Source organism: Onthophagus taurus, chromosome 10 (genome assembly GCF_036711975.1).
Source record: "Onthophagus taurus isolate NC chromosome 10, IU_Otau_3.0, whole genome shotgun sequence".
Classification (NCBI taxonomy): domain Eukaryota; kingdom Metazoa; phylum Arthropoda; class Insecta; order Coleoptera; family Scarabaeidae; genus Onthophagus; species Onthophagus taurus.
The window spans coordinates 11,059,138-11,086,502 of NC_091975.1; the positions used below are offsets into that span (position 1 = coordinate 11,059,138).

At 27.5% G+C, this 27,365-nt stretch overlaps 2 protein-coding genes across 2 annotated transcripts in view; both read left to right on the forward strand.

Moving 5' to 3' along the window:
- The first annotated feature begins 4,368 nt into the window (after positions 1-4,368).
- On the forward strand, positions 4,369-9,450 carry LOC139431507 (uncharacterized). The gene has a single exon (XM_071199386.1). It carries the CDS (start codon positions 4,369-4,371, stop codon positions 9,448-9,450), a length of 5,082 nt encoding a protein of 1,693 aa, XP_071055487.1.
- Positions 9,451-13,583: 4,133 nt separating this feature from the next.
- LOC111417061 (mucin-2) overlaps positions 13,584-27,365 on the forward strand; it is a 34,580-nt gene continuing 20,798 nt past the window's right edge. The window contains exon 1 of the mRNA XM_071199171.1: positions 13,584-13,767. The gene's annotated coding sequence lies outside the window, so the exon portion shown is untranslated. The remainder of the gene's footprint in view (positions 13,768-27,365) is intronic.

Below are 27,365 nucleotides of genomic sequence, written 5' to 3' on the forward strand. Positions count from 1 at the left end.
AAGAAAATGGAATCTTAATAAACCTTATTGATCCATCATCAAACGCGTTGTGTTTGAATTGTATATATACACAAGTTTCGTTTGATTGCAAGCCGGGGAACGTGCTGTATTGATACAAATAGGAATTAAATGAGACGAATTCAATTGAGTCGGGTTGACCTCCTCGTGCGATTTTTATATCTAAAGTTATTTCGTGATAATCTATTCGATACGGATAGTTATAGTTGAGACAACTTCTTAATTCGTACTATTATCAAAACATGTTTGTCGAATTATCTTAATATTTCTTAATTTGAATTGCAAACACGTTCGGGTTATTTCAATTAATAAAGCCGGATTTGGTAAACAAATAATCCTATGAAGTAATCTTTAATAATAACGAGACAATAATCGATTAATTACAACTGAATGGGATTAATCAAGTTTTCGAAAATATTTCTAAAAATAGAATTTGCGTTGAACGCGTCGAAATGACGCTTTGTATGTTGACTCAAATCAGCCTTCTTAAGTTAGTAGTGTTTAAATTAGATGACGGGTATTTATTGTTAAGATATGACATGTGGATTTTGAAAATTTCTAGTAAACACGTGTTCATGAAAGTTGTTTTGCAGGATATCCTTAAGTTTAGAAATTAATATCTCAAAAACTAAACGATATTTCGAAAATCCGCTTTTTTTATTGGAAAGCTTGTAATTTATACTACAAATGCTGATAAATTCATGATGATTTGTGAAAGCTCCGATTTATTATGATTTTTTGAAGATGAGTGAATATAATTGAGTAAACCAATATTGAAAAGTTAATGTCTCAAAAACCAATTTGTTTTTTCAAAAATCGTTTCTTTCATTGCAAAGCTTATTATTTCTACTACAAATGCTGATAGTTTCATAACGATTTATGAAAGCTCCGATTTATTATGATTTTTTGAAGATGAGTGAATATAATTGAGTAAACCAATATTGAAAAGTTAATGTCTCAAAAACCAATTTGTTTTTTCAAAAATCGTTTCTTTCATTGCAAAGCTTATTATTTCTACTACAAATGCTGATAGTTTCATAACGATTTATGAAAGCTCCAATTTATTATGGTTTTTTGAAGATCAGTTAGTATAATTGTGTAAATCGATGTATAATAATTAATATCTCAAAAACTAAATTTTTTTTAGAAAAATTATTTCATTTATTGAAAAGCTTATAATTTGTATTATTAATGGTAATAATATTATAATGATTTATGGAAGCTCCGATTTATTATGATTTTTTGAAAATGAGTGAATATAAAAATGTAAACTGAAAATTGAGAAAATGTTTAAAACTTAATATCTCAAAAACTAAATTGTTTTTTGAAAAACCGTTTTATGCTTTGGAAAGATTATAATTTGTATTACAAACGCTGATAATTTCATAACGATTTATGAAAGCTCCGATTTATTATGATTTTTTCAAGATGAGTGAATATAATTGAGTAAACCAATATCTAAAAGTTAATATCTGAAAAACTAATTCGTTTTTTCAAAAATCGTTTCTTTCATTGCAAAGCTTATTATTTGTACTACAAATGCTGATAGTTTCATATCGATTTATGAAAGCTTCAATTTATTATGATTTTTTGAAAATCAGTTAGTATAATTGTGTAAATCGATGTATAATAATTAATATCTCAAAAACTATTTTTTTTGAAAAACTGTTTCTTTTATTGGAAAGCTTATAATTTGTATTATTAATGGTAATAATTTCATAATGATTTATGGAAGCTCCGATTTATTATGATTTTTTGAAAATGAGTGAATATAAAAATGTAAACTAAAAATTGAGAAAATGTTTAAAGCTTTATATCTCAAAAATTAAATTATTTTTTGAAAAACCGTTTCATGCATTAGAAAGCTTATAATTTGTATTACAAACGCTGATAATTTCATACCGATTTATGAAAGCTCCGATTTATTATGATTTTTTCAAGATGAGTGAATATAATTGAGTAAACCAATATCTAAAAGTTAATATCTGAAAAACTAATTCGTCTTTTCAAAAATCGTTTCTTTCATTGCAAAGCTTATTATTTGTACTACAAATGCTGATAGTTTCATAACGATTTATGAAAGCTCCAATTTATTATGATTTTTTGAAAATCAGTTAGTATAATTGTGTAAATCGATGTATAATAATTAATATCTCAAAACCAAATTTTTTTTTGAAAAATTATTTCATTTATTGAAAAGCTTATAATTTGTATTATTAATGGTAATAATATCATAATGATTTATGGAAGCTCCGATTTATTATGATTTTTTGAAAATGAGTGAATATAAAAATATAAACTGAAAATTGAGAAAATGTTTAAAACTAAATATCTCAAAAACTAAATTGTTTTTTGAAAAACCGTTTTATGCGTTGGAAAGATTATAATTTGTATTACAAACGCTGATAATTTCATAACGATTTATGAAAGCTCCGATTTATTATGATTTTTTGAAGATGAGTGAATATAATTGAGTAAACCAATATCTAAAAGTTAATATCTCAAAAACTAATTAGTTTTTTCAAAAATCGTTTCTTTAATTACAAAGCTTATTCTTTGTACTACAAATGCTGATAATTTCATAACGATTTATGAAAGCTCCAATTTATTATGATTTTTTGAAAATCAGTTAGTATAATTGTGCAAATCGATGTATAATAATTAATATCTCAAAAACTAAATTTCTTTTTGAAAAATTATTTCATTTATTGAAAAGCTTAGAATTTGTATTACTAATGGTAATAATTTCAAAATGATTTACGAAAGCTCCGATTTATTATGATTTCTTGAAGATGAGTGAATATAACTGAGTAAACCAATATCTAAAAGTTAATATCCGAAAAACTAATTTGTTTTTTCAAAAATCGTTTCTTTCATTGCAAAGCTTATTATTTGTACTACAAATGCTGATAGTTTCATAACGATTTATGAAAGCTCCAATTTATTATGATTTTTTGAAAATCAGTTAGTATAATTGTGTAAATCGATGTATAATAATTAATATCTCAAAACCAAATTTTTTTTTGAAAAATTATTTCATTTATTGAAAAGCTTATAATTTGTATTATTAATGGTAATAATATCATAATGATTTATGAAAGCTCCGATTTATTATGATTTTTTGAAGATGAGTGAATATAATTGAGTAAACCAATATCTAAAAGTTAATATCTCAAAAACTAATTAGTTTTTTCAAAAATCGTTTCTTTAATTACAAAGCTTATTCTTTGTACTACAAATGCTGATAATTTCATAACGATTTATGAAAGCTCCAATTTATTATGATTTTTTGAAAATCAGTTAGTATAATTGTGCAAATCGATGTATAATAATTAATATCTCAAAAACTAAATTTCTTTTTGAAAAATTATTTGATTTATTGAAAAGCTTAGAATTTGTATTACTAATGGTAATAATTTCAAAATGATTTATGGAAGTTCCGATTTATTATGATTTTTTGAAAATGAGTGAATATAATTATGTAAATTGAGAAAATGTTTAAAACTTAATATCTCAAAAACTAAATTGTTTTTTTAAAAGCCGTTTTATGCGCTGGAAAGATTATAATTTGTAAAATAGGATGTATGTAAAAGTAAAAACTTTTTGAGAAATATTAAAATGTTTTAATTCTATTCAAGTAGACATGTTTCGAAACCTAATGTTTCATCTTCGGTACATAGAAAAATTATACAATATAATGGAATTAGTTAATAGGTGGGGTTCAGCAGTAGATCTAATTCCTTATAACTAAATTTACAATTAAATTTAACAAAATCACAGATTAAAAACTTCAACTGTTGTAATTTGTATCTTGTTTATACACATTTTTGCATTTTTTATTTGTATTTAAATTAGTTTTCCGATTTGTCAAGAATCATAGCAATAAGAAGTTTTTGTTTTGTTTTCGTTGTTGTTGACAACAAGCGCGTCACTAATCAATAAGATTTTTGTAAGAGCGTCGTTTTGAGTCGTGTTGTACCTTCGTTATAATTAATAAATAATTCGTTACAACAAAAGCCAGCAAATCGTTAATCGTTACGAAGAAGTGTTAACCAGCGCTATAACATACGTTATATTATTCAACATGGTCCTTCGAGCCGGATAAATTAATTATCGTCGTTTTTGAGATTATCATCAGTCGTGGTTGCCAAGCAACACAAACAGGAAAAATTTGGTGAGCTGGAATTCAAAGGAAATTCGGAAGAACCTTCGTCGGGACACGTTATCCACGGGCCGGAAGCATCCCCCTTTAAGTTTGAGCGTGTCGTAAGCATATAATCCTTTTTTTCCATTTCCTTTTCCCTTGCTTAAATTTGAATCAATTGCGTTGCGTTCATTTTACGTATTATCATGTCGGAAATAGAAACTTTAATAAAAAAACGTGGCATTGTCAAAGGCAAGCTAACTAATTTTTCAAAATTTATTACTAAATCGAAATTAGATGATAAGGGTAGTCTCGATCAGACGTGGGTTTTTGAGTTGGAACAACGGTACGATCGTGCACTTAATTTAATTAGTGATTTCGAAATCATTCAGGAGAACATTGATTTAGTAAGCGCCGACGGGGAGGTGCAAGCGTTAGAACGAGAAAATTTTGAGACGGCTTTTTACGCAAGCACTGCGGAAGCCAAACGTATATTAACAAATAGCAAAAATTCTCGCAATTCTTCTCTCACTGTTAGTCCTGCTCCGGAGCAATGCGTAAAGTTACCGGTAATTGATTTACCTAAATTTAATGGAAATAGCGAATCATGGCTGGAATTTCACGATATTTTCGAGTCATTGATTCATAATAATCATGCCGTGAATGACGTTCAAAAATTCCATTATTTGTTATCAACTTTAACGGGTGAAGCTCGACAAGTAATTGCGAGTTTAGAAATTACCAATACAAACTATGATGTTGCGTGGGATTTAGTTTGCAGTCGATATAACAACCCTCGAATACTAGTGCAAAATCACATTAAGGCACTTTTTAAAATTGAAAGAATTACTTCCGTTAACTCGAATGTAATACGCACTTTAATTGATAACATTCGCAAACATTTACGTGCATTAAACACATTAAAGGAACCCACCGATAAATGGGACACATTAATTGTATATTTAGTTTCCACTAAATTGGATTTTGAATCAAACCGTGAATGGGAACATCAAAAAATACAGATTGATAAACCCACATTAGACGATTTATTGGATTGCTTAAAAGGTAGAGCTGATTTATTAGAATCACTTGAAGATAAAGGGGCGTCTAAATCATTAGTTAAACATCAGTCAGCTACTAAAGCTAGATCATTTGTAGTTTCAAGGCAGATAGATGCAATAAAATGTGTTTTGTGCAAGGCCGAACATAATCTTCAACATTGCCCTGAATTTCTTCAACTTAACATACAAAAACGTATAGAGCAAGTAAAAAAATTGAAACTTTGTATGAATTGTCTTCGATTGGGTCACTTTATTAATCAATGTAGGTCGGGTCTATGTAAACAATGTAAATCTAAACACCACACCCTTCTGCATATCACATATAATCGTTCAGATTCGCAACAATCACCAACAACACAATTACAAACTCTCACATCTAGTTCATTAACAACTGTACAAACTTTATTATCAACTGTCACTTTACATGCATTTGATCGGCGAAATAAAAAACACACATTCCGTGCACTACTAGATCCAGGTAGTCAAAGTAGCTTCATAACGACAGATCTTCGCGAAAGGTTGCATCTCCCTGAAACAAAAACAAATATCAGCGTTACGGGAATAACTCAATCTAAATCTACAATTTCTAGTTCATGTTTGCTAAAAATACATTCGCATTGTACTAATTTTTCACTTCAAGTTACGTGTCTTGTCCTTCCAGTAATTACTAGTAATTTGCCTCAGTTCGCTATCGATGTTAATTCGTTAAAGATTCCTGCTCACCTACGCTTAGCTGATCCTGAGTTTTATAACCCAAATAGTATTGATATGTTGCTAGGCGCAGATTACTTTTGGGAATTGTTGTGCATAGGTCAAATCAAATTAGATGATGGACCGGTTATACAAAATACAAGGTTCGGGTGGATTGTTTCGGGCCCGGTTCAAACAAGCGCTGTGCCTTCTATCCAGTGCAATTTAGTTCAAAGCGCACAGTCATCAAAACTTCACGAACAACTCACGCGTTTTTGGGAAGTTGAGTCGGTGAACGTACCCATTTCGCTATCGAAATCTGACGCGTTCTGTGAGAAACATTTTCAAGAAACGACCTCGCGAACGGATGACGGCCGATTCATAGTTACAATTCCAATCGATGGAGAACTTCATCAATTGGGCGAGTCGTACCACAATGCCAAAACACGCTTACTAAGTATGGAGCGTAAATTCAAGCGATTACCAGAATTCGGTAATAAATATCGCGAATTCATGCGAGAATACTCTGAATTAGGCCATATGCGTAGGGTAGTATCACCGCAGGAATCAGATAAAAATAATTACTATATACCCCACCATGGTGTTATAAATGAAAAAAGCGCAACCACAAAGTTACGAGTAGTGTTTGACGCGTCGTGCCCTACATCCACCGGTTATTCTTTTAACGATCTGCAGGTTGTGGGTCCTACTATCCAACCAGATCTATTTAGCGCTCTAGTCCGGTACAGACAATATAGCATAGTTGTAGTATCAGATATTCAAAAAATGTATCGTGCATGCCTCGTTAACACGGAACAATTAAGGTTCCAACGTATTCTATGGCGCGATTCCGAAAATCTTCCAATAGAGGTTTACGAGTTAACCACTATTACCTACGGTACAGCATCAGCAAGTTACCTAGCGACTCGCTGTTTAAAGCAGTTAGGTTTAGAAAGCTCCGATCCAGTGATTGCTAACGTTATTAAGAATCATTTTTACGTAGACGACCTTCTTACGGGAGCGGATTCAGTTGAGAAAGTTATGTACATTATTGACGGAGTATCACAAACTTTGAATGCGGGCGGTTTCAAGCTACATAAATGGGTTTCTAACAATCCCGCAATATTACGTTGTGTATCAGATAGTAGAGCGGAAGATATAATAGACATGGGACGTAGGGAAAATACGCGTACGTTAGGTCTGATGTGGGATCCTCAGAAAGATGTCTTTAAATTTAACATTAGCAAAAACACAACTATGACACGGGTTACCAAACGATCTATTCTTTCTGAGATAGCTCAAATCTTCGATCCGTTAGGGTTATTGAGTCCTGTTATCATAAGGGCCAAAATTATCCTTCAACACATTTGGCAGGAGGGATTGGATTGGGATGTTTCACTTCCAAATCAAATTTACACACGTTGGTGTGAATTTCGTGACATGTTAGTTCTATTAAATCCCATTGAAATTCCACGTCATATTTCGTTAAAAAATGCGAATGAATTTGAACTACATGGATTTTCAGACGCATCAATTAAAGCATACGGAGCTTGTGTTTACTTACGAGCTACTAATTCTTATAATGATTGTTCGGTTCAATTAGTATGCGCAAAATCCAGAGTGGCTCCAATAAAACCTACTACGGTTCCGCGATTAGAACTGCTTGGTGCTTTGTTACTTACCGATCTTGTTAATAAAGTTAGAGCAGCTTTAAATCTAGAAATTAAAAGAGTAGTGTACTGGACGGACTCTAGTGTTCTGATAGGATGGCTAGGAACTGATCCTAGTAAATTACATACATTCGTAGGAAATCGCATTGCGCGAATTCTTGACTTATCGAGAGCGTCTGATTGGCGCTACGTTTCAACCGAGCACAACCCCGCAGACCCCGTTTCACGCGGTATAGACTCGGGAGCCCTCGCGGATTTAACAATATATTGGTGTGGTCCTGTATGGTTAAAGCAAGATGAGTCGTTATGGCCACGTAGAACGTTTCGTTCTGAAAGTTTACCGGAAATAAAGGTTAACGTTCTAAAAGCTACTATAATTGAAGAATGCGTTATTCCGTTCACGCGCTTTTCTACCCTATTTCGGCTACAACGTGTAATAGCATATTGTCTGCGGTTCATTAATAATTGTTCAAATAAATCTGATAAACGAACGGGTTCTTTAAAATGTTCGGAATTGAATGAAGCGCAAATTTACCTAATCAAATGTAGTCAACGAGACTCATTTCAGGATGAAATCAATCATTTGAGTGGCAAGGGCAGTTTGCCGCAGAAAAACGAACTAACTAAATTAAACGTATTTCTTGATCACACTGGTATTATGCGCGTAGGCGGTCGATTACGCAATTCGTCTTATAACGTTGATAAAAAGCACCCGATGCTACTTCATAGTAAATACGTGTTAACGCGGTTGATCTTCGAACACGAACACGTACAACTTCTTCATGCAGGTCCGCAACATTTACTAGCTTCAATACGGGATCGGTATTGGCCGATTGGGGGGAGAAATCTTGCCAAAAAGGTAATCTTTAATTGCATGCGTTGTTTTCGAGTAAAACCGCGGGTGTCGCAGCCTATTATGGGCGATTTACCATCGCAACGTGTTACTCCAGCACCTCCGTTCAGTACCACCGGCGTCGATTACGCTGGCCCGTTTCTTTTGAAAGATCGGAAAGGTCGCGGTTCTAAAACTTCAAAATGCTATATTTGTCTATTTGTATGCTTTATAACACGTGCTATACACCTTGAATTGGTGTCGGATTTGACTTCTGAATGTTTTATTGCAGCACTGCGGCGTTTTGTTGGTCGCCGTGGAAAGCCGTCTCAGATTTTTTCGGATAACGGTACCAATTTCGTCGGCGCGAATCGCGAGCTTCACGAGTTAGGAACGTTCCTACAAGGTTCCAATCAATTAACCGATGTGATTGAGAATGAGTCGATTAATTGGTCATTCATTCCCCCTAATTCGCCTCATTTCGGCGGTTTATGGGAGGCAGGCGTTAAAGCAACCAAATATCATTTAAAGCGGGTCGTTGGCAATGTAATACTTACCTTTGAACAATTTTATACGCTGTTGATTCAAATTGAAGCTATCCTAAATTCTCGCCCTTTGTCACCCTTGTCCACGGATCCCAATGATTTAACACCCTTAACTCCTGCGCATTTCTTAATTGGGAGAACGCTTTCGGCCCCACCAGATCCAAGCCTGGATCACGTCAAGTTAAATCGGCTGTCCCACTATCAATATACGCAACGAATTCAGCAAGACTTTTGGAAGCGTTGGTCAAAGGAATACATTTCGGAACTCCAACGCCGTTCCAAGTGGTCAACTAAAACAGAGAATCTTAAAATTGATGAATTGGTTGTAGTAAAGGATGACAACTTACCAACATTGAAGTGGTTATATGGTCACGTTATCGCTCTACACCCTGGATCCGATGGTATTGCAAGAGTTGCTACCGTACGCACCACCAACGGGATTATCAAGCGACCAACCAATAAACTTTGCCCGCTTCCAATGACAAATTAGTACTAATTTTGATATTATTTACTTTTTTTGTTATTGTTACCTTAGGTGATTGTCTATTAGATATAGACAATCAAATAATTTGTTATAATATGTTTTCTTTAGCGCTCCCCCCTCCCATATACTCACTAATTTTTTTTTTTTTTTGAAAGGCAGTCCTTTCAAGGCGGGGGGCATGTTGTAATTTGTATCTTGTTTATACACATTTTTGCATTTTTTATTTGTATTTAAATTAGTTTTCCGATTTGTCAAGAATCATAGCAATAAGAAGTTTTTGTTTTGTTTTCGTTGTTGTTGACAACAAGCGCGTCACTAATCAATAAGATTTTTGTAAGAGCGTCGTTTTGAGTCGTGTTGTACCTTCGTTATAATTAATAAATAATTCGTTACAACAAAAGCCAGCAAATCGTTAATCGTTACGAAGAAGTGTTAACCAGCGCTATAACATACGTTATATTATTCAACATCAACAATAAAGATAAAATCTTGGAAGGTATCGTATTATAATTTGTATTACAAACGCTGATAATTTCATAACGATTTATGAAAGCTCCGATTTATTATGATCTTTTGAAGATGAGTGAATATAATTGAGTAAACCAATATCTAAAAGTTAATATCTCAAAAACTAATTTGTTTTTTCAAAAATCGTTTCTTTCATTGCAAAGCTTATTATTTGTACTACAAATGCTAATAGTTTCATAACGATTTATGAAAGCTCCAATTTATTACGATTTTTTGAAAATCAGTTAATATAATTGTGTAAATCGATGTATTATAATTAATATCTCAAAAACTAAATATTTTTTTGAAAAATTATTTCATTTATTGAAAAGCTTATAATTTGTATTACTAATGGTAATAATATCATAATGATTTATGGAAGCTCCGATTTATTATGATTTTTTGAAAATGAGTGAATATAAAAATGTAAACTAAAAATTGAGAAAATGTTTAAAACTTAATATCTCAAAAACTAAATTGTTTTTTGAAAAGCCGTTTTATGCGTTGGAAAGATTATAATTTGTATTACAAACGCTGATAATTTCATAACGATTTATGAAAACTCTGATTTATTATGATTTTTTCAAGATGAGTGAATATAATTGAGTAAACCAATATCTAAAAGTTAATATCTGAAAAACTAATTTGTTTTTTCAAAAATCGTTTCTTTCATTGCAAAGCTTATTATTTGTACCACAAATGCTGATAATTTCATAGCGATATATGAAAGCTCCAATTTATTACGATTTTTTGAAAATCAGTTAATATAATTGTGTAAATCGATGTATTATAATTAATATCTCAAAAATTAAATTTTTTTTGAAAAACCGTTTTATGCGTTGGAGAGATTATAATTTGTATTACAAACGCTGATAATATCATAACGATTTATGAAAGCTCCGGTTTATTATGATTTTTTGAAGATGAGGAATATAATTGAGTAAACCAATATCTAAAAGTTAATATCTCAAAAACTAATTAGTTTTTTCAAAAATCGTTTCTTTCATTGCAAAGCTTATTATTTGTACTACAAATGCTGATAGTTTCATAGCGATTTATAAAAGCTCCAATTTATTACGATTTTTTGAAAATCAGTTAATATAATTGTGTAAATCGATGTATTATAATTAATATCTCAAAAACTAAATCTTTTTTTGAAAAATTATTTCATTTATTGAAAAGCTTATAATTTGTATTACTAATGGTAATAATTTCATAATGATTTATTTAAGCTCCGATTTATTACGATTTTTTGAAAATCAGTTAATATAATTGTATAAATCGATGTATTATAATTAATATTTCAAAAACTAATTTTTTTTTTGAAAAATTATCATTTATTGAATAGCTTATAATTTGTGTTACTAATGGTAATAATTTCATAATGATTTATGGAAGCTCCGATGTATTATGATTTTTTGAAAACTTTATAGTTTAAAACTTTATATCTCAAAAATTAAATTGTTTTTTGAAAAACCGTTTCATGCTTTAGAAAGCTTATAATTTGTATTACAAACGCTGATAATTTCATACCGATTTATGAAAGCTCCAATTTATTATGATTTTTTGAAAATGATTGAATATAATTGAGTAAACCAATATTTAAAAGTTAATATCTGAAAAACTAATTTGTTTTTTCAAAAATTTTTTCTTTCATTGCAAAGCTTATTATTTCTACTACAAATGCTGATAGTTTCATAACGATTTATGAAAGCTCCAATTTATTATGATTTTTTGAAGATCAGTTAGTATAATTGTGTAAATCGATGTATAATAATTAATATCTCAAAAACTAATATTTTTTTTGAAAAACTGTTTCTTTTATTGGAAAGCTTATAATTTGTATCACTAATGGTAACAATTTCATAATGATTTATGGAAGCTCCGATTTATTTTGATTTTTTGAAAATGAGTGAATATAAAAATGTAAATTGAAAATTGAGAAAATGTTTAAAACTTAATATCTTAAAAACTAATTTGTTTTTTGAAAACCCGTTTTATGCATTAGAAAGCTTATAATTTGTATTACATACGCTGATAATTTCATAACGATTTATGAAAGCTCCGATTTATTATGATTTTTTGAAAATGAGCGAATATAATTGAGTAAACCAATATCTAAAAGTTAATATCTAAAAAACTAATTTGTTTTTTCAAAAATCGTTTCTTTCATTGAAAAGCTTATTATTTGTACTACAAACGCTGATAGTTTCATAACGATTTATGAAAGCTCCAATTTATTATGATTTTTTGAAAATCAGTTAGTATAATTGTGCAAATCGATGTATAATAATTAATAACTCAAAAACAAAATTTTTTTTTTGAAAAATTATTTCATTTATTGAAAAGCTTACAATTTGTATTATTAATGGTAATAATTTCATAATGATTTATGGAAGTTTCGATTTATTATGATTTTTTGAAAATGAGTGAATATAAAAATGTAAACTGAAAATTGAGAAAATGTTTAAAACTTAATATCTTAAAAACTAAATTGTTTTTTGAAAAACCGTTTTATGCGTTGGAAAGATTATAATTTGTACTACAAATGCTGATAATTTCATAACGATTTATGAAAGCTCCGATTTATTATGATTTTTTTAAAGATGAGTGAATATAATTGAGTAAACCAATGTCTAAAACTTGATATCTCAAAAACTAATTTATTTTTTGAAAAACCGCTTTTTTTATTAGAAAGCTTATAATTTGTATTATAAAAGCTGATAATTTCATAACGATATATGAAAGCTCCAAATAGTTATAAGTTAATTTTTATGAAAATAATAATGTATTTCCCCCTTAATAATTTCTTTGCGATAATTTCCGGTTGAGAATTTCCTGAAAGCAATTTCTTTAAGAACAATTTTCTGCAAGTGCAATTTTCTTAGACAATTACAACAATTTTTTTCCCTCGCGTAACACTTTAAAGACCAAGACACGTTCGGCCTAAAACCAATTTAAAACCGCAGGTCGTCGTCGTAGTCCTCGCAGTCTTCGTGCGACAAAAATTTTTCCGTGCCACATCCTCCTCGTACACGACCCGTCCGCTCTGGACAAGTTCCAACATGACACGTAAACACAGTATAAATTTAACCCCCAAATTCAAAGCACGTAAAATCGATCGCAAATCGAAACGCAAAATAATTCTACGATAACGATTTAAGATGAAGAAGCTTTTGACATTTCAATGCACCAAAAACGTTTGCGTCATTTCTCATTAGGGTTTAATGAAGGAGAAGAACCGAAAGTAAGTATAAGTAGAAGCGAGATGATTTTTTTTGTTGCACGCTGTTGATTGAAAACGGCTCCGGATGGAGTTTTTGCGGTCTCCTCTTTATATGGAGATATAAGAGATGAAACGAAGATGATGATGGTGCATATAGGTGACGTTATGTAAGGTGTTAAATGAGTGAAAACAAAAAAATCAATTATTAAACCATCATTAAGTTAATAAATTTTTATTAACTTAATAATTTTTTGGTTATAATAAAATAATAATAAATAAAATGAGTTAATATTGAAGTATTGTTGTATATTTTATACTGGAAGACACTCTATGCCGTTATTTCATGACCCGTTCAACAAAGTCTTCGGTGGGAGACGCTTTATAAGACGTGCTTCCAAAACCCGAAGACTCCAGTACTACATCTCTCCTTCAGAGCTAAGAAGCTCATCGAAATTTACCATCAAGCGTAAAACATCATAATTCAAGTGCGTAATTCAAGTTCGAAACGGTACAAACTCTCTGTGAATCCGATGAAAAATAATATAATCACAACTTAATTCATCAAAAAAAGAAAAAAAGAAAATAATCAGGTAAAAAATTATTATTTAAGCTATTTATTATTATATTTATAATAATAATTCATTAACCTCAAGCGGTTTAAAGAGATTTTCGCGAGTTAACCGTGTCACCCGGTGGGAACCGGCGTATATGAGGAAAAAGTTTTCCTTCGCGGTTTGAATCCTTGGTACAGTTATAATTGCGTCCGCTTATGGTTTATTATTAATAAGAGCGAGTCGTCGAATCTATTATTTATCTATCGACGACAACGTCAATCATCATTCTGTGCCATAATAAAGTGTAACACGTACGGATTCACAGTTATAAATGGGGATTGCGACTTGATGGAATCGATTGGTTTACTTATTTCGAATCATTTTCTCACCAATCGATCAAGAAGTGGCATTATTAAGTTCTGACACAATCATTTTAGTTTTGAAATCACGAAAAATTGAACCAAAACCACTTAAAATTATGTCATTTAATGTTATAGAAATTCATAACTTTTGCTAAAATCGAGTTGGAGTAACGAAATTTTTAGGACTTATACTAAAAATGGTTTAGATTTAAATAAAAAATACGATTTTGCTTCAAATCTTGAAATAAATTTGGTTTAGATGGTTAAATCACTTCAAATTATGACATTTAATGTTATAAAAATTCATAACTTTTGCTAAAATTGTGTTGGAGTAACGACATTTTTAAGAGTTATACTAAAAAGAGTGTAGATTTAAATAAAAAATACTAAATTGCTTTATATCTTGAAATAAATTTGATTTATGTAATTAAATCTAATCCAAAATCACTTAAAATTATGACATTTAATGTTATAGAAATTCATAACTTTTACTAAAATCGAGTTGGAGTGACGAAATTTTTAGGAATTATACTAAAAATAGTGTAGATTTAAATAAAAAATACGATGTTGCTTCATATCTTGAAATAAATTTGGTTTAGATGGTTAAATCACTTCAATCACTTCAAATTATGACTTTTAATGTTATAAAAATTCATAACTTTTGCTAAAATTGTATTGGAGTAACGAAATTTTTAAGAGTTACGCTAAAAAGAGTGTACATTTAAATAAAAAATGCTAAATTGCTTCAAATCTTGAAATAAATTTAATTTATGTGATTAAATAAAGGACTGTTCAAAATCACTTAAAATTATGACATTTAATGTTATAAAAATTCATAACTTTTGCTAAAATCGAGTTGGAGTAACGAAATTTTTAAGAGTTATACTAAAAAGAGTGTAGATTTAAATAAAAAATACTAAATTGCTTCACATCTTGAAATAAATTTGATTTATGTGATTAAATCAAAGACTGTCTAAAATCACTTAAAATTATGACATTTAATGTTATAAAAATTCATAACTTTTACTAAAATCGAGTTGGAATAACGAAATTTTTAGAAATTATACTAAAAATAGTGTAGATTTAAATAAAAAATACGATGTTGCTTCAAATCTTGAAATAAATTTGGTTTAGACGGTTAAATCAATAAGTGTCCAAAATCACTTCAAATTATGACATTTAATGTTATAACAATTCATAACTTTTGCTAAAATCGAGTTGGAGTAACGAAATTTTTAAGAGTTATACTAAAAATAGTGTAGATTTAAATAAAAAATACTAAATTGCTTCAAAATTTGAAATAAATTTGATTTATGTGATTAAATCAAAGACTGTCCAAAATCACTTAAAATTATGACATTTAATGTTATAGAAATTCATAACTTTTGCTAAAATCGAGTTGGAGTAACGAAATTTTTAGGAATTATACTAAAAATAGTGTAGATTTAAATAAAAAATACGATATTGCATCAAATCTTGAAATAAATTTGGTTTAGATAGTTAAATCAACAAGTGTCCAAAATCACTTCAAATTATGACATTTATTGTTATAAAAATTCATAACTTTTGCTAAAATTGAGTTGGAGTAACGAAATTTTTAAGAGTTATACTAAAAAGAGTGTAGATTTAAATAAAAAATACTAAATTGCTTCAAATCTTGAAATAAATTTGATTTATGTGATTAAATCAAAGACTGTCCAAAATCACTTCAAATTATGACATTTAATGTTATAAAAATTCATAACTTTTGCTAAAATTGTGTTGGAGTAACGAAATTTTTAAGATTTATACTAAAAAGAGTGTAGATTTAAATAAAAAATACTAAATTGCTTCATATCTTGAAATAAATTTGATTTATGTGATTAAATCAAAGACTGTCCAAAATCATTTAAAATTATGATATTTAATGATATAAAAATTCATAACTTTTGCTAAAATTATGTTGAAGTAACGAAATTTTTAAGAGTTATGCTAAAAAGAGTGTAAATTTAAATAAAAAATACTAAATTGCTTCAAATTTTGAAATAAATTTGATTTATGTGATTAAATCAAAGACTGTCCAAAATCACTTAAAATTATGACATTTAATGTTATAGAAATTCATAACTTTTGCTAAAATCGAGTTGGAGCAACGAAATTTTTAGGAAGTATACTAAAAATACTGTAGATTTAAATAAAAAATACGATGTTGCTTCAAATCTTGAAATAAATTTGGTTTAGATAGTTAAATCAACAAGTCAAAAATCAGTTCAAATTATGACATTTAATGTTATAAAAATTCATAACTTTTGCTAAAATTGTGTTGGAGTAACGAAATTTTTAAGAGTTATACTAAAAAGAGTGTAGATTTAAATAAAAAATACTAAATTGCTTTAAATTTTGAAATAAATTTAATTTATGTGATTAAATCAAAGACTGTCCAAAATCACTTAAAATTATGACGTTTAATGTTATAGAAATTCATAACTTTTACTAAAATCGAGTTGGAGTAACGAAATTTTTAAGAGTTATACTAAAAAGAGTGTAGATTTAAATAAAAAATACTAAATTGCTTCAAATCTTGAAATAAATTTGGTTTATGTGATTATATCAAAGACTGTCCAAAATCACTTAAAATTATGACATTTAATGTTATAGAAATTCATAACCTTTGCTAAAATCGCGTTGAACTAACGAAATTTTTAGGAATTATACTAAAAATAGTGTAGATTCAAATAAAAAATACGATTTTGCTTCAAATCTTGAAATAAATTTGGTTTAGGTGGTTAAATCAACAAGTGTCCAATATCACTTCAAATTATGACATTTAATGTTATAAAAATTCATAACTTTTGCTAAAATTGTGTTGGAGTAACGAAATTTTTAAGAGTTATACTAAAAATAGTGTAGATTTAAATAAAAAATACGATGTTGCTTCAAATCTTAAAATAAACTTAGTTTAGATGGTTAAATCAACATGTGTCCAAAATCACTTCAAATTATGACATTTAATGTTATAAAAATTCATAACTTTTGCTAAAATTGTGTTGGAGTAACGAAATTTTTAAGAGTTATGCTAGAAAGAGTCTAGATTTAAATGAAAAATACTAAATTGCTTCAAATTCTGAAATAAATTTGATTTATGTGATTAAATCAAAGACTGTCCAAAATCACTTAAAATTATGACATTTAATGTTATAGAAATTCATAACCTTTGCTAAAATCGCGTTGAACTAACGAAATTTTTAGGAATTATACTAAAAATAGTGTAGATTCAAATAAAAAATACGATTTTGCTTCAAATCTTGAAATAAATTTGGTTTAGGGGGTTAAATCAACAAGTGTCCAATATCACTTCAAATTATGACATTTAATGTTATAAAAATTCATAACTTTTGCTAAAATTGTGTTGGAGTAACGAAATTTTTAAGAGTTATACTAAAAATAGTGTAGATTTAAATAAAAAATACGATGTTGCTTCAAATCTTAAAATAAACTTAGTTTAGATAGTTAAATCAACATGTGTCCAAAATCACTTCAAATTATGACATTTAATGTTATAAAAATTCATAACTTTTGCTAAAATTGTGTTGGAGTAACGAAATTTTTAAGAGTTATGCTAGAAAGAGTCTAGATTTAAATGAAAAATACTAAATTGCTTCAAATTCTGAAATAAATTTGATTTATGTGATTAAATCAAAGACTGTCCAAAATCACTTAAAATTATGACATTTAATGTTATAGAAATTCATAACTTTTGCTAAAATCGAGTTGGAGTAACGAAATTTTTAGGAATTATACTAAAAATAGTGTAGATTTAAATAAAAAATACGATGTTGCTTCAAATCTTAAAATAAACTTAGTTTAGATGGTTAAATCAACAAGTGTCCAAAATCACTTCAAATTATGACATTTAATGTTATAAAAATTCATAACTTTTGCTAAAATTGTGTTGGAGTAACGAAATTTTTAAGAGTTATACTAAAAATAGTGTAGATTTAAATAAAAAATACGATGTTGCTTCAAATCTTAAAATAAACTTAGTTTAGATGGTTAAATCAACAAGTGTCCAAAATCACTTCAAATTATGACATTTAATGTTATAAAAATTCATAACTTTTGCTAAAATTGTGTTGGAGTAACGAAATTTTTAAGAGTTATACTAAAAATAGTGTAGATTTAAATAAAAAATACGATGTTGCTTCAAATCTTAAAATAAACTTAGTTTAGATAGTTAAATCAACATGTGTCCAAAATCACTTCAAATTATGACATTTAATGTTATAAAAATTCATAACTTTTGTTAAAATTGTGTTGGAGTAACGAAATTTTTAAGAGTTATGCTAGAAAGAGTCTAGATTTAAATGAAAAATACGATATTGCTTCAAATCTTGAAATAAATTTGGTTTAGATGGTTAAATCAACAAGTGTCCAAAATCAGTTCAAATTATGACATTCAATGTTATAAAAATTCATAACTTCTGCTAAAATCGAACTGGAGTAACGAAATTTTTAAGAGTTATGTAAAAAGAGTCTAGATTTAAATAAAAAATACTAAATTGCTTCAAATTTTGAAATAAATTTGATTTATGTGATTAAATCAAAGACTGTCCAAAATCACTTAAAATTATGACATTTAATGTCATAAAAATTCATAACTTTTGCTAAAATGGAGTTGGAGTAACGAAATTTTTAAGAGTTATACTAAAAAGAGTATAGATTTAAATAAAAAATACTAAATTGCTTCAAAACTTGAAACAAATTTGATTTATGTGATTAAATCAAAGACTGTCCAAAATCACTTAAAATTATGACATTTAATGTTATAGAAATTCATAACTTTTACTAAACTCGAGTTGGAGTAACGAAATTTTTAGGAATTATACTAAAAATAGTGTAGATTTAAATAAAAAATACGATATTGCATCAAATCTTGATATAAATTTTTTTAGATGGTTAAATCAACAAGCGTCCAAAATCGCTTCAAATTTTGACATTTAGTGTTATAAAAATTCATAACTTTTGCTAAAATTGTGTTGGAGTAACGAAATTTTTAAGAGTTATGCTAAAAGGAGTGTAGATTTAAATAAAAAATACTAAATTGCTTCAAATCTTGAAATAAATTTGACTTATGTGATTAAATAAAGGACTGTTCAAAATTACTTAAAATTATGACATTTAATGTTATAGAAATTTATAACTTTTGCTAAAATCGAGTTGGAGTAACGAAATTTTTAGGAATTATACTAAAAATACTGTAGATTTAAATAAAAAATACGATATTGCTTCAAATCTTGAAATAAATTTGGTTTCGATGGTTAAATCAACAAGTGTTCAAAATCACTTCGAATTATGACATTTAATGTTATAAAAATTCATAACTTTTGCTAAAATCAAGTTGGAGTAACGAAATTTTTAGGAATTGTACTAAAAATATTGTAGATTTAAATAAAAAATACGATGTAGCTTCAAATCTTGAAATAAATTTGGTTTAGATGGTTAAATCACTTCAATCACTTGAAATTATGACATTTAATGTTATAAAACTTGATAACTTTTGCTAAAATTGTGTTGGAGTAACGAAATTTTTAAGGGTTATGCTAAAAAGAGTGTAGATTTAAATAAAAAATACTAAATTGCTTCAAATCTTGAAATAAATTTGATTTATGTGATTAAATCAAAGACTGTCCAAAATCACTTAAAATTATGACATTTAATGTTATAAAAATTTATAACTTTTACTAAAATCGAGTTGGAGTAACGAAATTTTTAGTAAATATACTAAAAATAGTGTAGATTTAAATAAAAAATACGATGTTGCTTCAAATCTTGAAATAAATTTGATTTAGGTGGTTAATTAAGAAAGATGTAGATACAACTTATTATATGCAGCGTTGAGTTTAAAAAATCATAACAATGGTGTTTGTGGAAAATAAGAAATTATTTATGGCACATTTAATACTTATTAAATTTGCTTTAAAATGATTATTGTTTCATCATAATATCGAAATTCATTCCTAAGATAGGAGTTCCTGAATTTCTATTTTTAAAGTGTAAAGGATATAGATGAGTTTAAAAATCAGTCCAAAATAAGAAATTATTTATAGCACACTAAATCTGTTTTAAAATTACTTTAAAATGCTCCATTCGTTCTTGAGATATAATATTTTTAATTTTAAACATTTAAACATGCAGAGTTGGATTTAAAAAATCTTAACAACGATGTTTATTGAAAAACAGAAATTATTTTTGGCAAATCTTCATCAAATTTGCTTTAAAATGTTCTTTATTTCATGATATCTCAATTCATTCTTGAGATACGATATTTTAAATTTCACATGAAATTAAATTCGGTTTTATGAAATTGCATAGAATTATAAAAAAATTGTATACGATTGCAAAAGATTTATCTGTTTGTTTTACACAATTTGCATACTAAGCCGATTTCATTAACAGCTCATTTGAGAGATGTAATGAAGAGTATTAAAAATGTTTTATCTAAATTGTTTTGGAATGTGTATTCTCAACCTGTTATGTAAAGAAGTTTCACACCAATTTTTTTAATTTAATGATGAAATTAATTGTTATGAAAGGAAAGCTTTTTTACTACTTTTGTGTCTATTTTTTTTTTTTTTTTTGGTTTAGAAGGAATTTCAATGCATGATTAAAATTTTTTGATTCTACAAAAACACGTAAAGACATTAACTATTTCCTTTACAGTTATTAGTCACAGACGATTTGTTTGCATATCTTGTATGAATACAGAGCGAATTTATAATTAATATAGAACATAGTAGCCGCTAAATAAGCGGATGTTTTTTAGTACTTTTACATCGCAACTTAAGCAATTAATGATCACACGCTACGTTGTGTGACGTTAAAGATTTCATTAACATTTTAAGAGTGGATATCTAAGTATATTTTTATGACATTTTAGCTCGCTACGCAGAGCACTGCTTGCTTGTACTTGATATCCACGTCTCTTATTTCCTTTTCGATGGCTTAGATTAGAAAGTGAAGCGATCGTTTCTAGTTTTGCTCCACACTGCTGTAAATTACAGTAGTTAGACACAAGTGTATTCTATGATAGTATGGATTGTTCCAGAATATGTGAGAAAAGGTGACAAAGACTATTAAGAATCGTATACGAAAGGTATATGACTCTCCAATTCGAGGAAAAGAATATCGAAAACATGAAGGAACATATTGGTGAAGAGTCAAGATCACAACCTTTGCAAGGCAAAGTATACAGAGAAGTAGGAAAGCCAGGGATTACCAGAGATAAACATAAAACCATCCGATTCGAAGCAAGTTCTTTTTGAATAAAGTTTTTAGGGTTGCAGGAAAGCCAGGGATTACCAGAGTTAAGCGTAGAAATTCTAAGTAGATTTTATGTCAGATTTTTCTATGATCAAATAGTATCAGATCCATTTTCGTCTTCTGCTTCAATTACTCAACAGAGCAAAGTATGAGTGTCAAGCATTGAATCAGCAAGGTGTCTGTTGCTTAAATTTAGGGTTCTAACTGAAGTAATTGTTGATATATTAAAAATTGTGCGAGTTTTGGACATTACCATTGTTGGCAAAGGTTGAGAAAATGTCTTATAATGTTTAAAAATTAATATCTCAAAAACTAAATTGTTTTTTGAAAAACCGTTTGATGCATTAGAAAGCTTATAGCTTGTATTACAAACTCTGATAATTTCATAACGATTTATGAAAGCTCCGATTTATTATGATTTTTTGAAGATGAGTGAATATAATTGAGTAAACCAGTATCTAAAAGTTAATATGTCAAAAACTAATTTGTTTTTTCAAAAATCGTTTCGTCCATTGCAAAGCTTATTATTTGTACTACAAATGCTGATAGTTTCATAACGATTTATCAAAGCTCCAATTTATTATGATTTTTTGAAAATGCGTGAATATAATTATGTAAATTGAAAATTGATAAAATGTTTAAAACTTAATATCTCAAAAACTAAATTGTTTTTTGAAAAACCGTTTTATGTGTTGGAAAGATTATAATTTGTATTACAAACGCTGATAATTTCATAACGATTTATGAAAGCTCCGATTTATTATGATTTTTTGAAGATCAGTTAATATAATAATTGTGTAAATCGTTGTATAATAATTAATATCTCAAAAACGAATTTGTTTTTTCAAAAATCGTTTCTTTCATTGCAAAGCTTATTATTGGTACTACAAATGCTGATAGTTTCATAACGATTTATCAAAGCTCCAATTTATTATGATTTTTTGAAAATGCGTGAATATAATTATGTAAATTGAAAATTGATAAAATGTTTAAAACTTAATATCTCAAAAACTAAATTGTTTTTTGAAAAACCGTTTTATGTGTTGGAAAGATTATAATTTGTATTACAAACGCTGATAATTTCATAACGATTTATGAAAGCTCCGATTTATTATGATTTTTTGAAGATGAGTGAATATAATTGAGTAAACCAGTATCTAAAACTTAATATCTCAAAAACTAATTTGTCTTTTCAAAAATCGTTTCTTTCATTGCAAAGCTTATTATTTGTACTACAAATGCTGATAGTTTCATAACGATTTATGAAAGCTCCAATTTATTATGATTTTTTGAAGATCAGTTAATATAATTGTATAAATCGTTCTATAATAATTAATATCTCAAAAACTAATTTGTTTTTTCAAAAATCGTTTCTTTCATTGAAAAGCTTAATATTTGTACTACAAATGCTGATAATTTCATAACGATTTATGAAAGCTCCAATTTATTATGATTTTTTGAAGATCAGTTAATATAATTGTGTAAATCGTTGTATAATAATTAATATCTCAAAAACTGAATTTTTTTTTGAAAAATCGGTTCTTTTATTGGAAAGCTTATAATTTGTATTACTAATGATGATAATTTCATAATGATTTATGGAAGCTCCGATTTATTATGATTTTTTGAAAATACGTAAATATAATTACGTAAATTGAAAATTGAGAAAATGTTTAAAATTTAATATCTCAAAAACTAAATTGTTTTTTGAAAAACCGTTTTATGCATTAGAAAGCTTATAGTTTGTATTACAAACTCTGATAATATCATAACGATTTATGAAAGCTCCGATTTATTATGATTTTTTGAAGATGAGTGAAAATAATTGAGTAAACCAGTATCTATAACTTAATATCTCAAAAACTAATTTGTTTTTTCAAAAATCGTTTTTTTCATTGCAAAGCTTATTATTTGTACTACAAATGCTGATAGTTTCATACCGATTTACGAAATCTCCAATTTATTATGATTTTTTGGAGATCAGTTAATATAATTGTGTAAATCGTTGTATAATAATTAATATCTCAAAAACTAATTTGTTTTTTCAAAAATCGTTTCTTTCATTACAAAGCTTATTATTTGTTTTACAAATGCTGATAGTTTCATTACGATTTATGAAAGCTCCAATTTATTATGATTTTTTGGAGATCAGTTAATATAATTGTGTAAATCGTTGTATAATAATTAATATCTCAAAAACTAATTTGTTTTTTCAAAAATCGTTTCTTTCATTGCAAAGCTTATTATTTGTTTTACAAATGCTGATAGTTTCATAACGATTTATGAAAGCTCCAATTTATTATGATTTTCTGAAGATCAGTTAATATAATTGTGTATATCGTTGTATAATAATTAATATCTCAAAAACTAATTTGTTTTTTCAAAAATCGTTTCTTTCATTACAAAGCTTATTATTTGTACTATAAATGCTGATAGTTTCATAACGATTTATGAAAGCTCCAATTTATTATGATTTTTTGATGATCAGTTAATATAATTGTGTAAATCGATATATAATAATTAATATCTCAAAAACTAAATTTTTTTTTGAAAAATCGTTTCTTTCATTGCAAAGCTTATTATTTGTACTACAAATGCTGATAGTTTCATAACGATTTATGAAAGCTCCAATTTATTATGATTTTTTGAAGATCAGTTAATATAATTGTGTAAATCGATGTATAATAATTAATATCTCAAAAACTATTTTTTTTTTTGAAAAGCGGTTTTTTTTATTGGAAAGCTTATAATTTGTATTATTAATGGTGATAATTTCATAATGATTTATGGAAGCTTCTATTTATTATGATTTTTTGAAAATGCGTGAATATAATTATGTAAATTGAAAATTGAGAAAATGTTTAAAACTTAATATCTTAAAAACTAAATTGTTTTTTGAAAAACCGTTTGATGCATTAGAAAGCTTATAGTTTGTATTACAAACGCTGATAATTTCATAACGATTTATGAAAGCTCCGATTTATTATGATTTTTTGAAGATGAGTGAATATAATTGAGTAAACCAATATCTAAAACTTAATATCTCCAAAACTAATTTGTCTTTTCAAAAATCGTTTCTTTCATTGCAAAGCTTATTATTTGTACTATAAATGCTGATAGTTTCATAACGATTTATGAAAGCCCCAATTTATTATGATTTCTTGAAGATCAGTTAATATAATTGTGTAAATCGATATACAGGTGTCCCGCAACGATTGTATAATACTTCACCAGTGTATTCTCTGATCAAAAAGTGACAAAAAAAGCTTAATAAACATAGGTCCGAAAATGGTCCATTGTTGAGATATTCTAAGGTTTAGTTCCATAAGTTGTCTTATTGTAAACTTCATTAATTCAAATTTTTTTATAATGATTAACCCCTTCATGTGGAATTAAAAGAAGCAGTTTTGGGAAGCATTGATAAAATCTTTCTAATGCCTCAACCAGCATTAGAAAGATTTCTGTACAAGAAAACAACCGTTCACTGCAAGGAAGCAGTTGCTTTATCCGTATCACTACAACACTTTTCAAGCTTTAACAGAAAATTATAGAAAAAAACAACAGATATTTTGTAGGTGAGCCATACAGGAAGTGGTACTAAATGTCCCATAAACATTGTGTTTACGGAAGAAGCAACATTTACTCAAAACAGAATTCTTAATATCCATAATAGGCACATTATGAGTGATGACAATCTCCATGCAATACTAGAAACTCAAATGCCTGCAAACCTTTATGCACGATGGAGCAACAGCACATTATGCACGTGGTACTCGTATGTACTTATTGAAAGTAGTAAAACAAATGTTAATCATACAATTACTACAACTAAACCGTTACAATTAATGATGTTAACAATAGGTGGTCAACTTATGAAACTAAAACTTTGGATATCTCAACAATGGACCATTTTCGGACCTTAAGCTTTTTTTGTCAGTTTTTGATCAAAGGATATACTGGTGAAGTATTGTACAATCGTTGCGGGACAGCCTGTATAATAATTAATATCTCAAAAACTAATTTTTTTTTTCAAAAATTATTTCATTTATTGGAAAGCTTATAATTTGTATTACTAATGCTGATAGTTTCATAACGATTTATGAAAGCTCCAATTTATTATGATTTTTTGAAGATCAGTTAATATAATTGTGTAAATCGTTGTATAATAATTAATATCTCAAAAACTAATTTGTTTTTTCAAAAATCGTTTCTTTCATTGCAAAGCTTATTATTTGTACTACAAATGCTGATAGTTTCATAACGATTTATGAAAGCTCCAATTTATTATGATTTTTTGAAGATCGGTTAATGTAATTGTGTAAATCGATGTATAATAATTAATATCTCAAAAACTAAATTTTTTTTTGAAAAATCGTTTCTTTTATTGAAAAGCTTATAATTTGTGTTACTAATGATGATAATTTCATAATGATTTATGGAAGCTCCGATTTATTATGATTTTTTGAAAATGCGTGAATATAATTATGTAAATTGAAAATTGAGAAAATGTTTAAAACTTAATATCTCAAAAACTAAATTGTTTTTTGAAAAACCGTTCGATGCATTAGAAAGCTTATAGTTTGTATTACAAACGCTGATCATTTCATAACGATTTATGAAAGCTCCGATTTGTTATGATTTTTTGAAGATGAGTGAATATAATTGAGTAAACCAGTATCTAAAACTTAATATCTCAAAAACTAATTTGTCTTTTCAAAAATCTTTCTTTCATTGCAAAGTTTATTACTTGTACTACAAATGCTGATAGCTTCATAACGATTTATGAAAGCTCCAATTTATTATGATTTTTTGAAAATCAGCTAATATAATTGTGTAAATCGATGTATAATAATTAATATCTCAAAAACTAATTTGTTTTTTCAAAAATCGTTTCTTCCATTGCAAAGCTTATTATTTGTACTACAAATGCTGATAGTTTCATAACGATTTATGAAAGCTCCAATTTATTATGATTTTTTGAAGATGAGTGAATACAATTGAGTAAATAAGTATCTAAAACTTAATATCTCAAAAACTAATTTGTCTTTTCAAAAATCGTTTCTTTCATTGCAAAGCTTATTATTTGTACTATAAATGCTGATAGTTTCATAACGATTTATGAAAGCTCCAATTTATTATGATTTTTTGAAAATGCGTGAATATAATTATGTAAATTGAAAATTGAGAAAATGTTTAAAACTTAATATTTCAAAAACTAAATTGTTTTTTGAAAACCCGTTTTATGCATTAGAAAACTTATAGTTTGTCTTACAAACGCTGATAATTTTATAACGATTTATGAAAGCTCCGATTTGTTATGATTTTTTGAAGATGAGTGAATATAATTGAGTAAACCAGTATCTAAAAGTTAATATCTCAAAAACTAATATGCTTTTTCAAAAATCGTTTCTTTCATTGCAAAGCTTATTATTAGTACTACAAATGCTGATAGTTTCATAACGATTTATGAAAGCTCCAATTTATTATGATTTTTTGAAGATGAGTGAATATAATTGAGTAAACCAGTATCTAAAACTTAATATCTCAAAAACTAATTTGTCTTTTCAAAAATCGTTTCTTTCATTGCAAAGCTTATTATTTGTACTACAAATGCTGATAGTTTCATAACGATTTATGAAAGCTCCAATTTATTATGATTTTTTGAAGATCAGTTAATATAATTGTGTAAATCGATGTATAATAATTAATATCTCAAAAACTAATTTTTTTTTTGAAAAATTATTTCATTTATTGGAAAGCTTATAATTTGTATTACTAATCTTGATAATTTCATAATGATTTATGGAAGCTCCGATTTATTATGATTTTTTGAAAATACATGAATATAATTATGTAAATTGAAAATTGAGAAAATGTTTAAAACTTGATATTTCAAAAACTAAATTGTTTTTTGAAAAACCGTTTTATGCATTAGAAAGCTTATAATTTGTATTACAAACGCTGATAATTTCA

What these genes read in the sequence shown, in the direction of transcription:
- LOC139431507 (XM_071199386.1), top strand. Translation starts at nt 4,369, where the DNA reads ATGTCGGAAATAGAAACTTTAATAAAAAAACGTGGCATTGTCAAAGGC.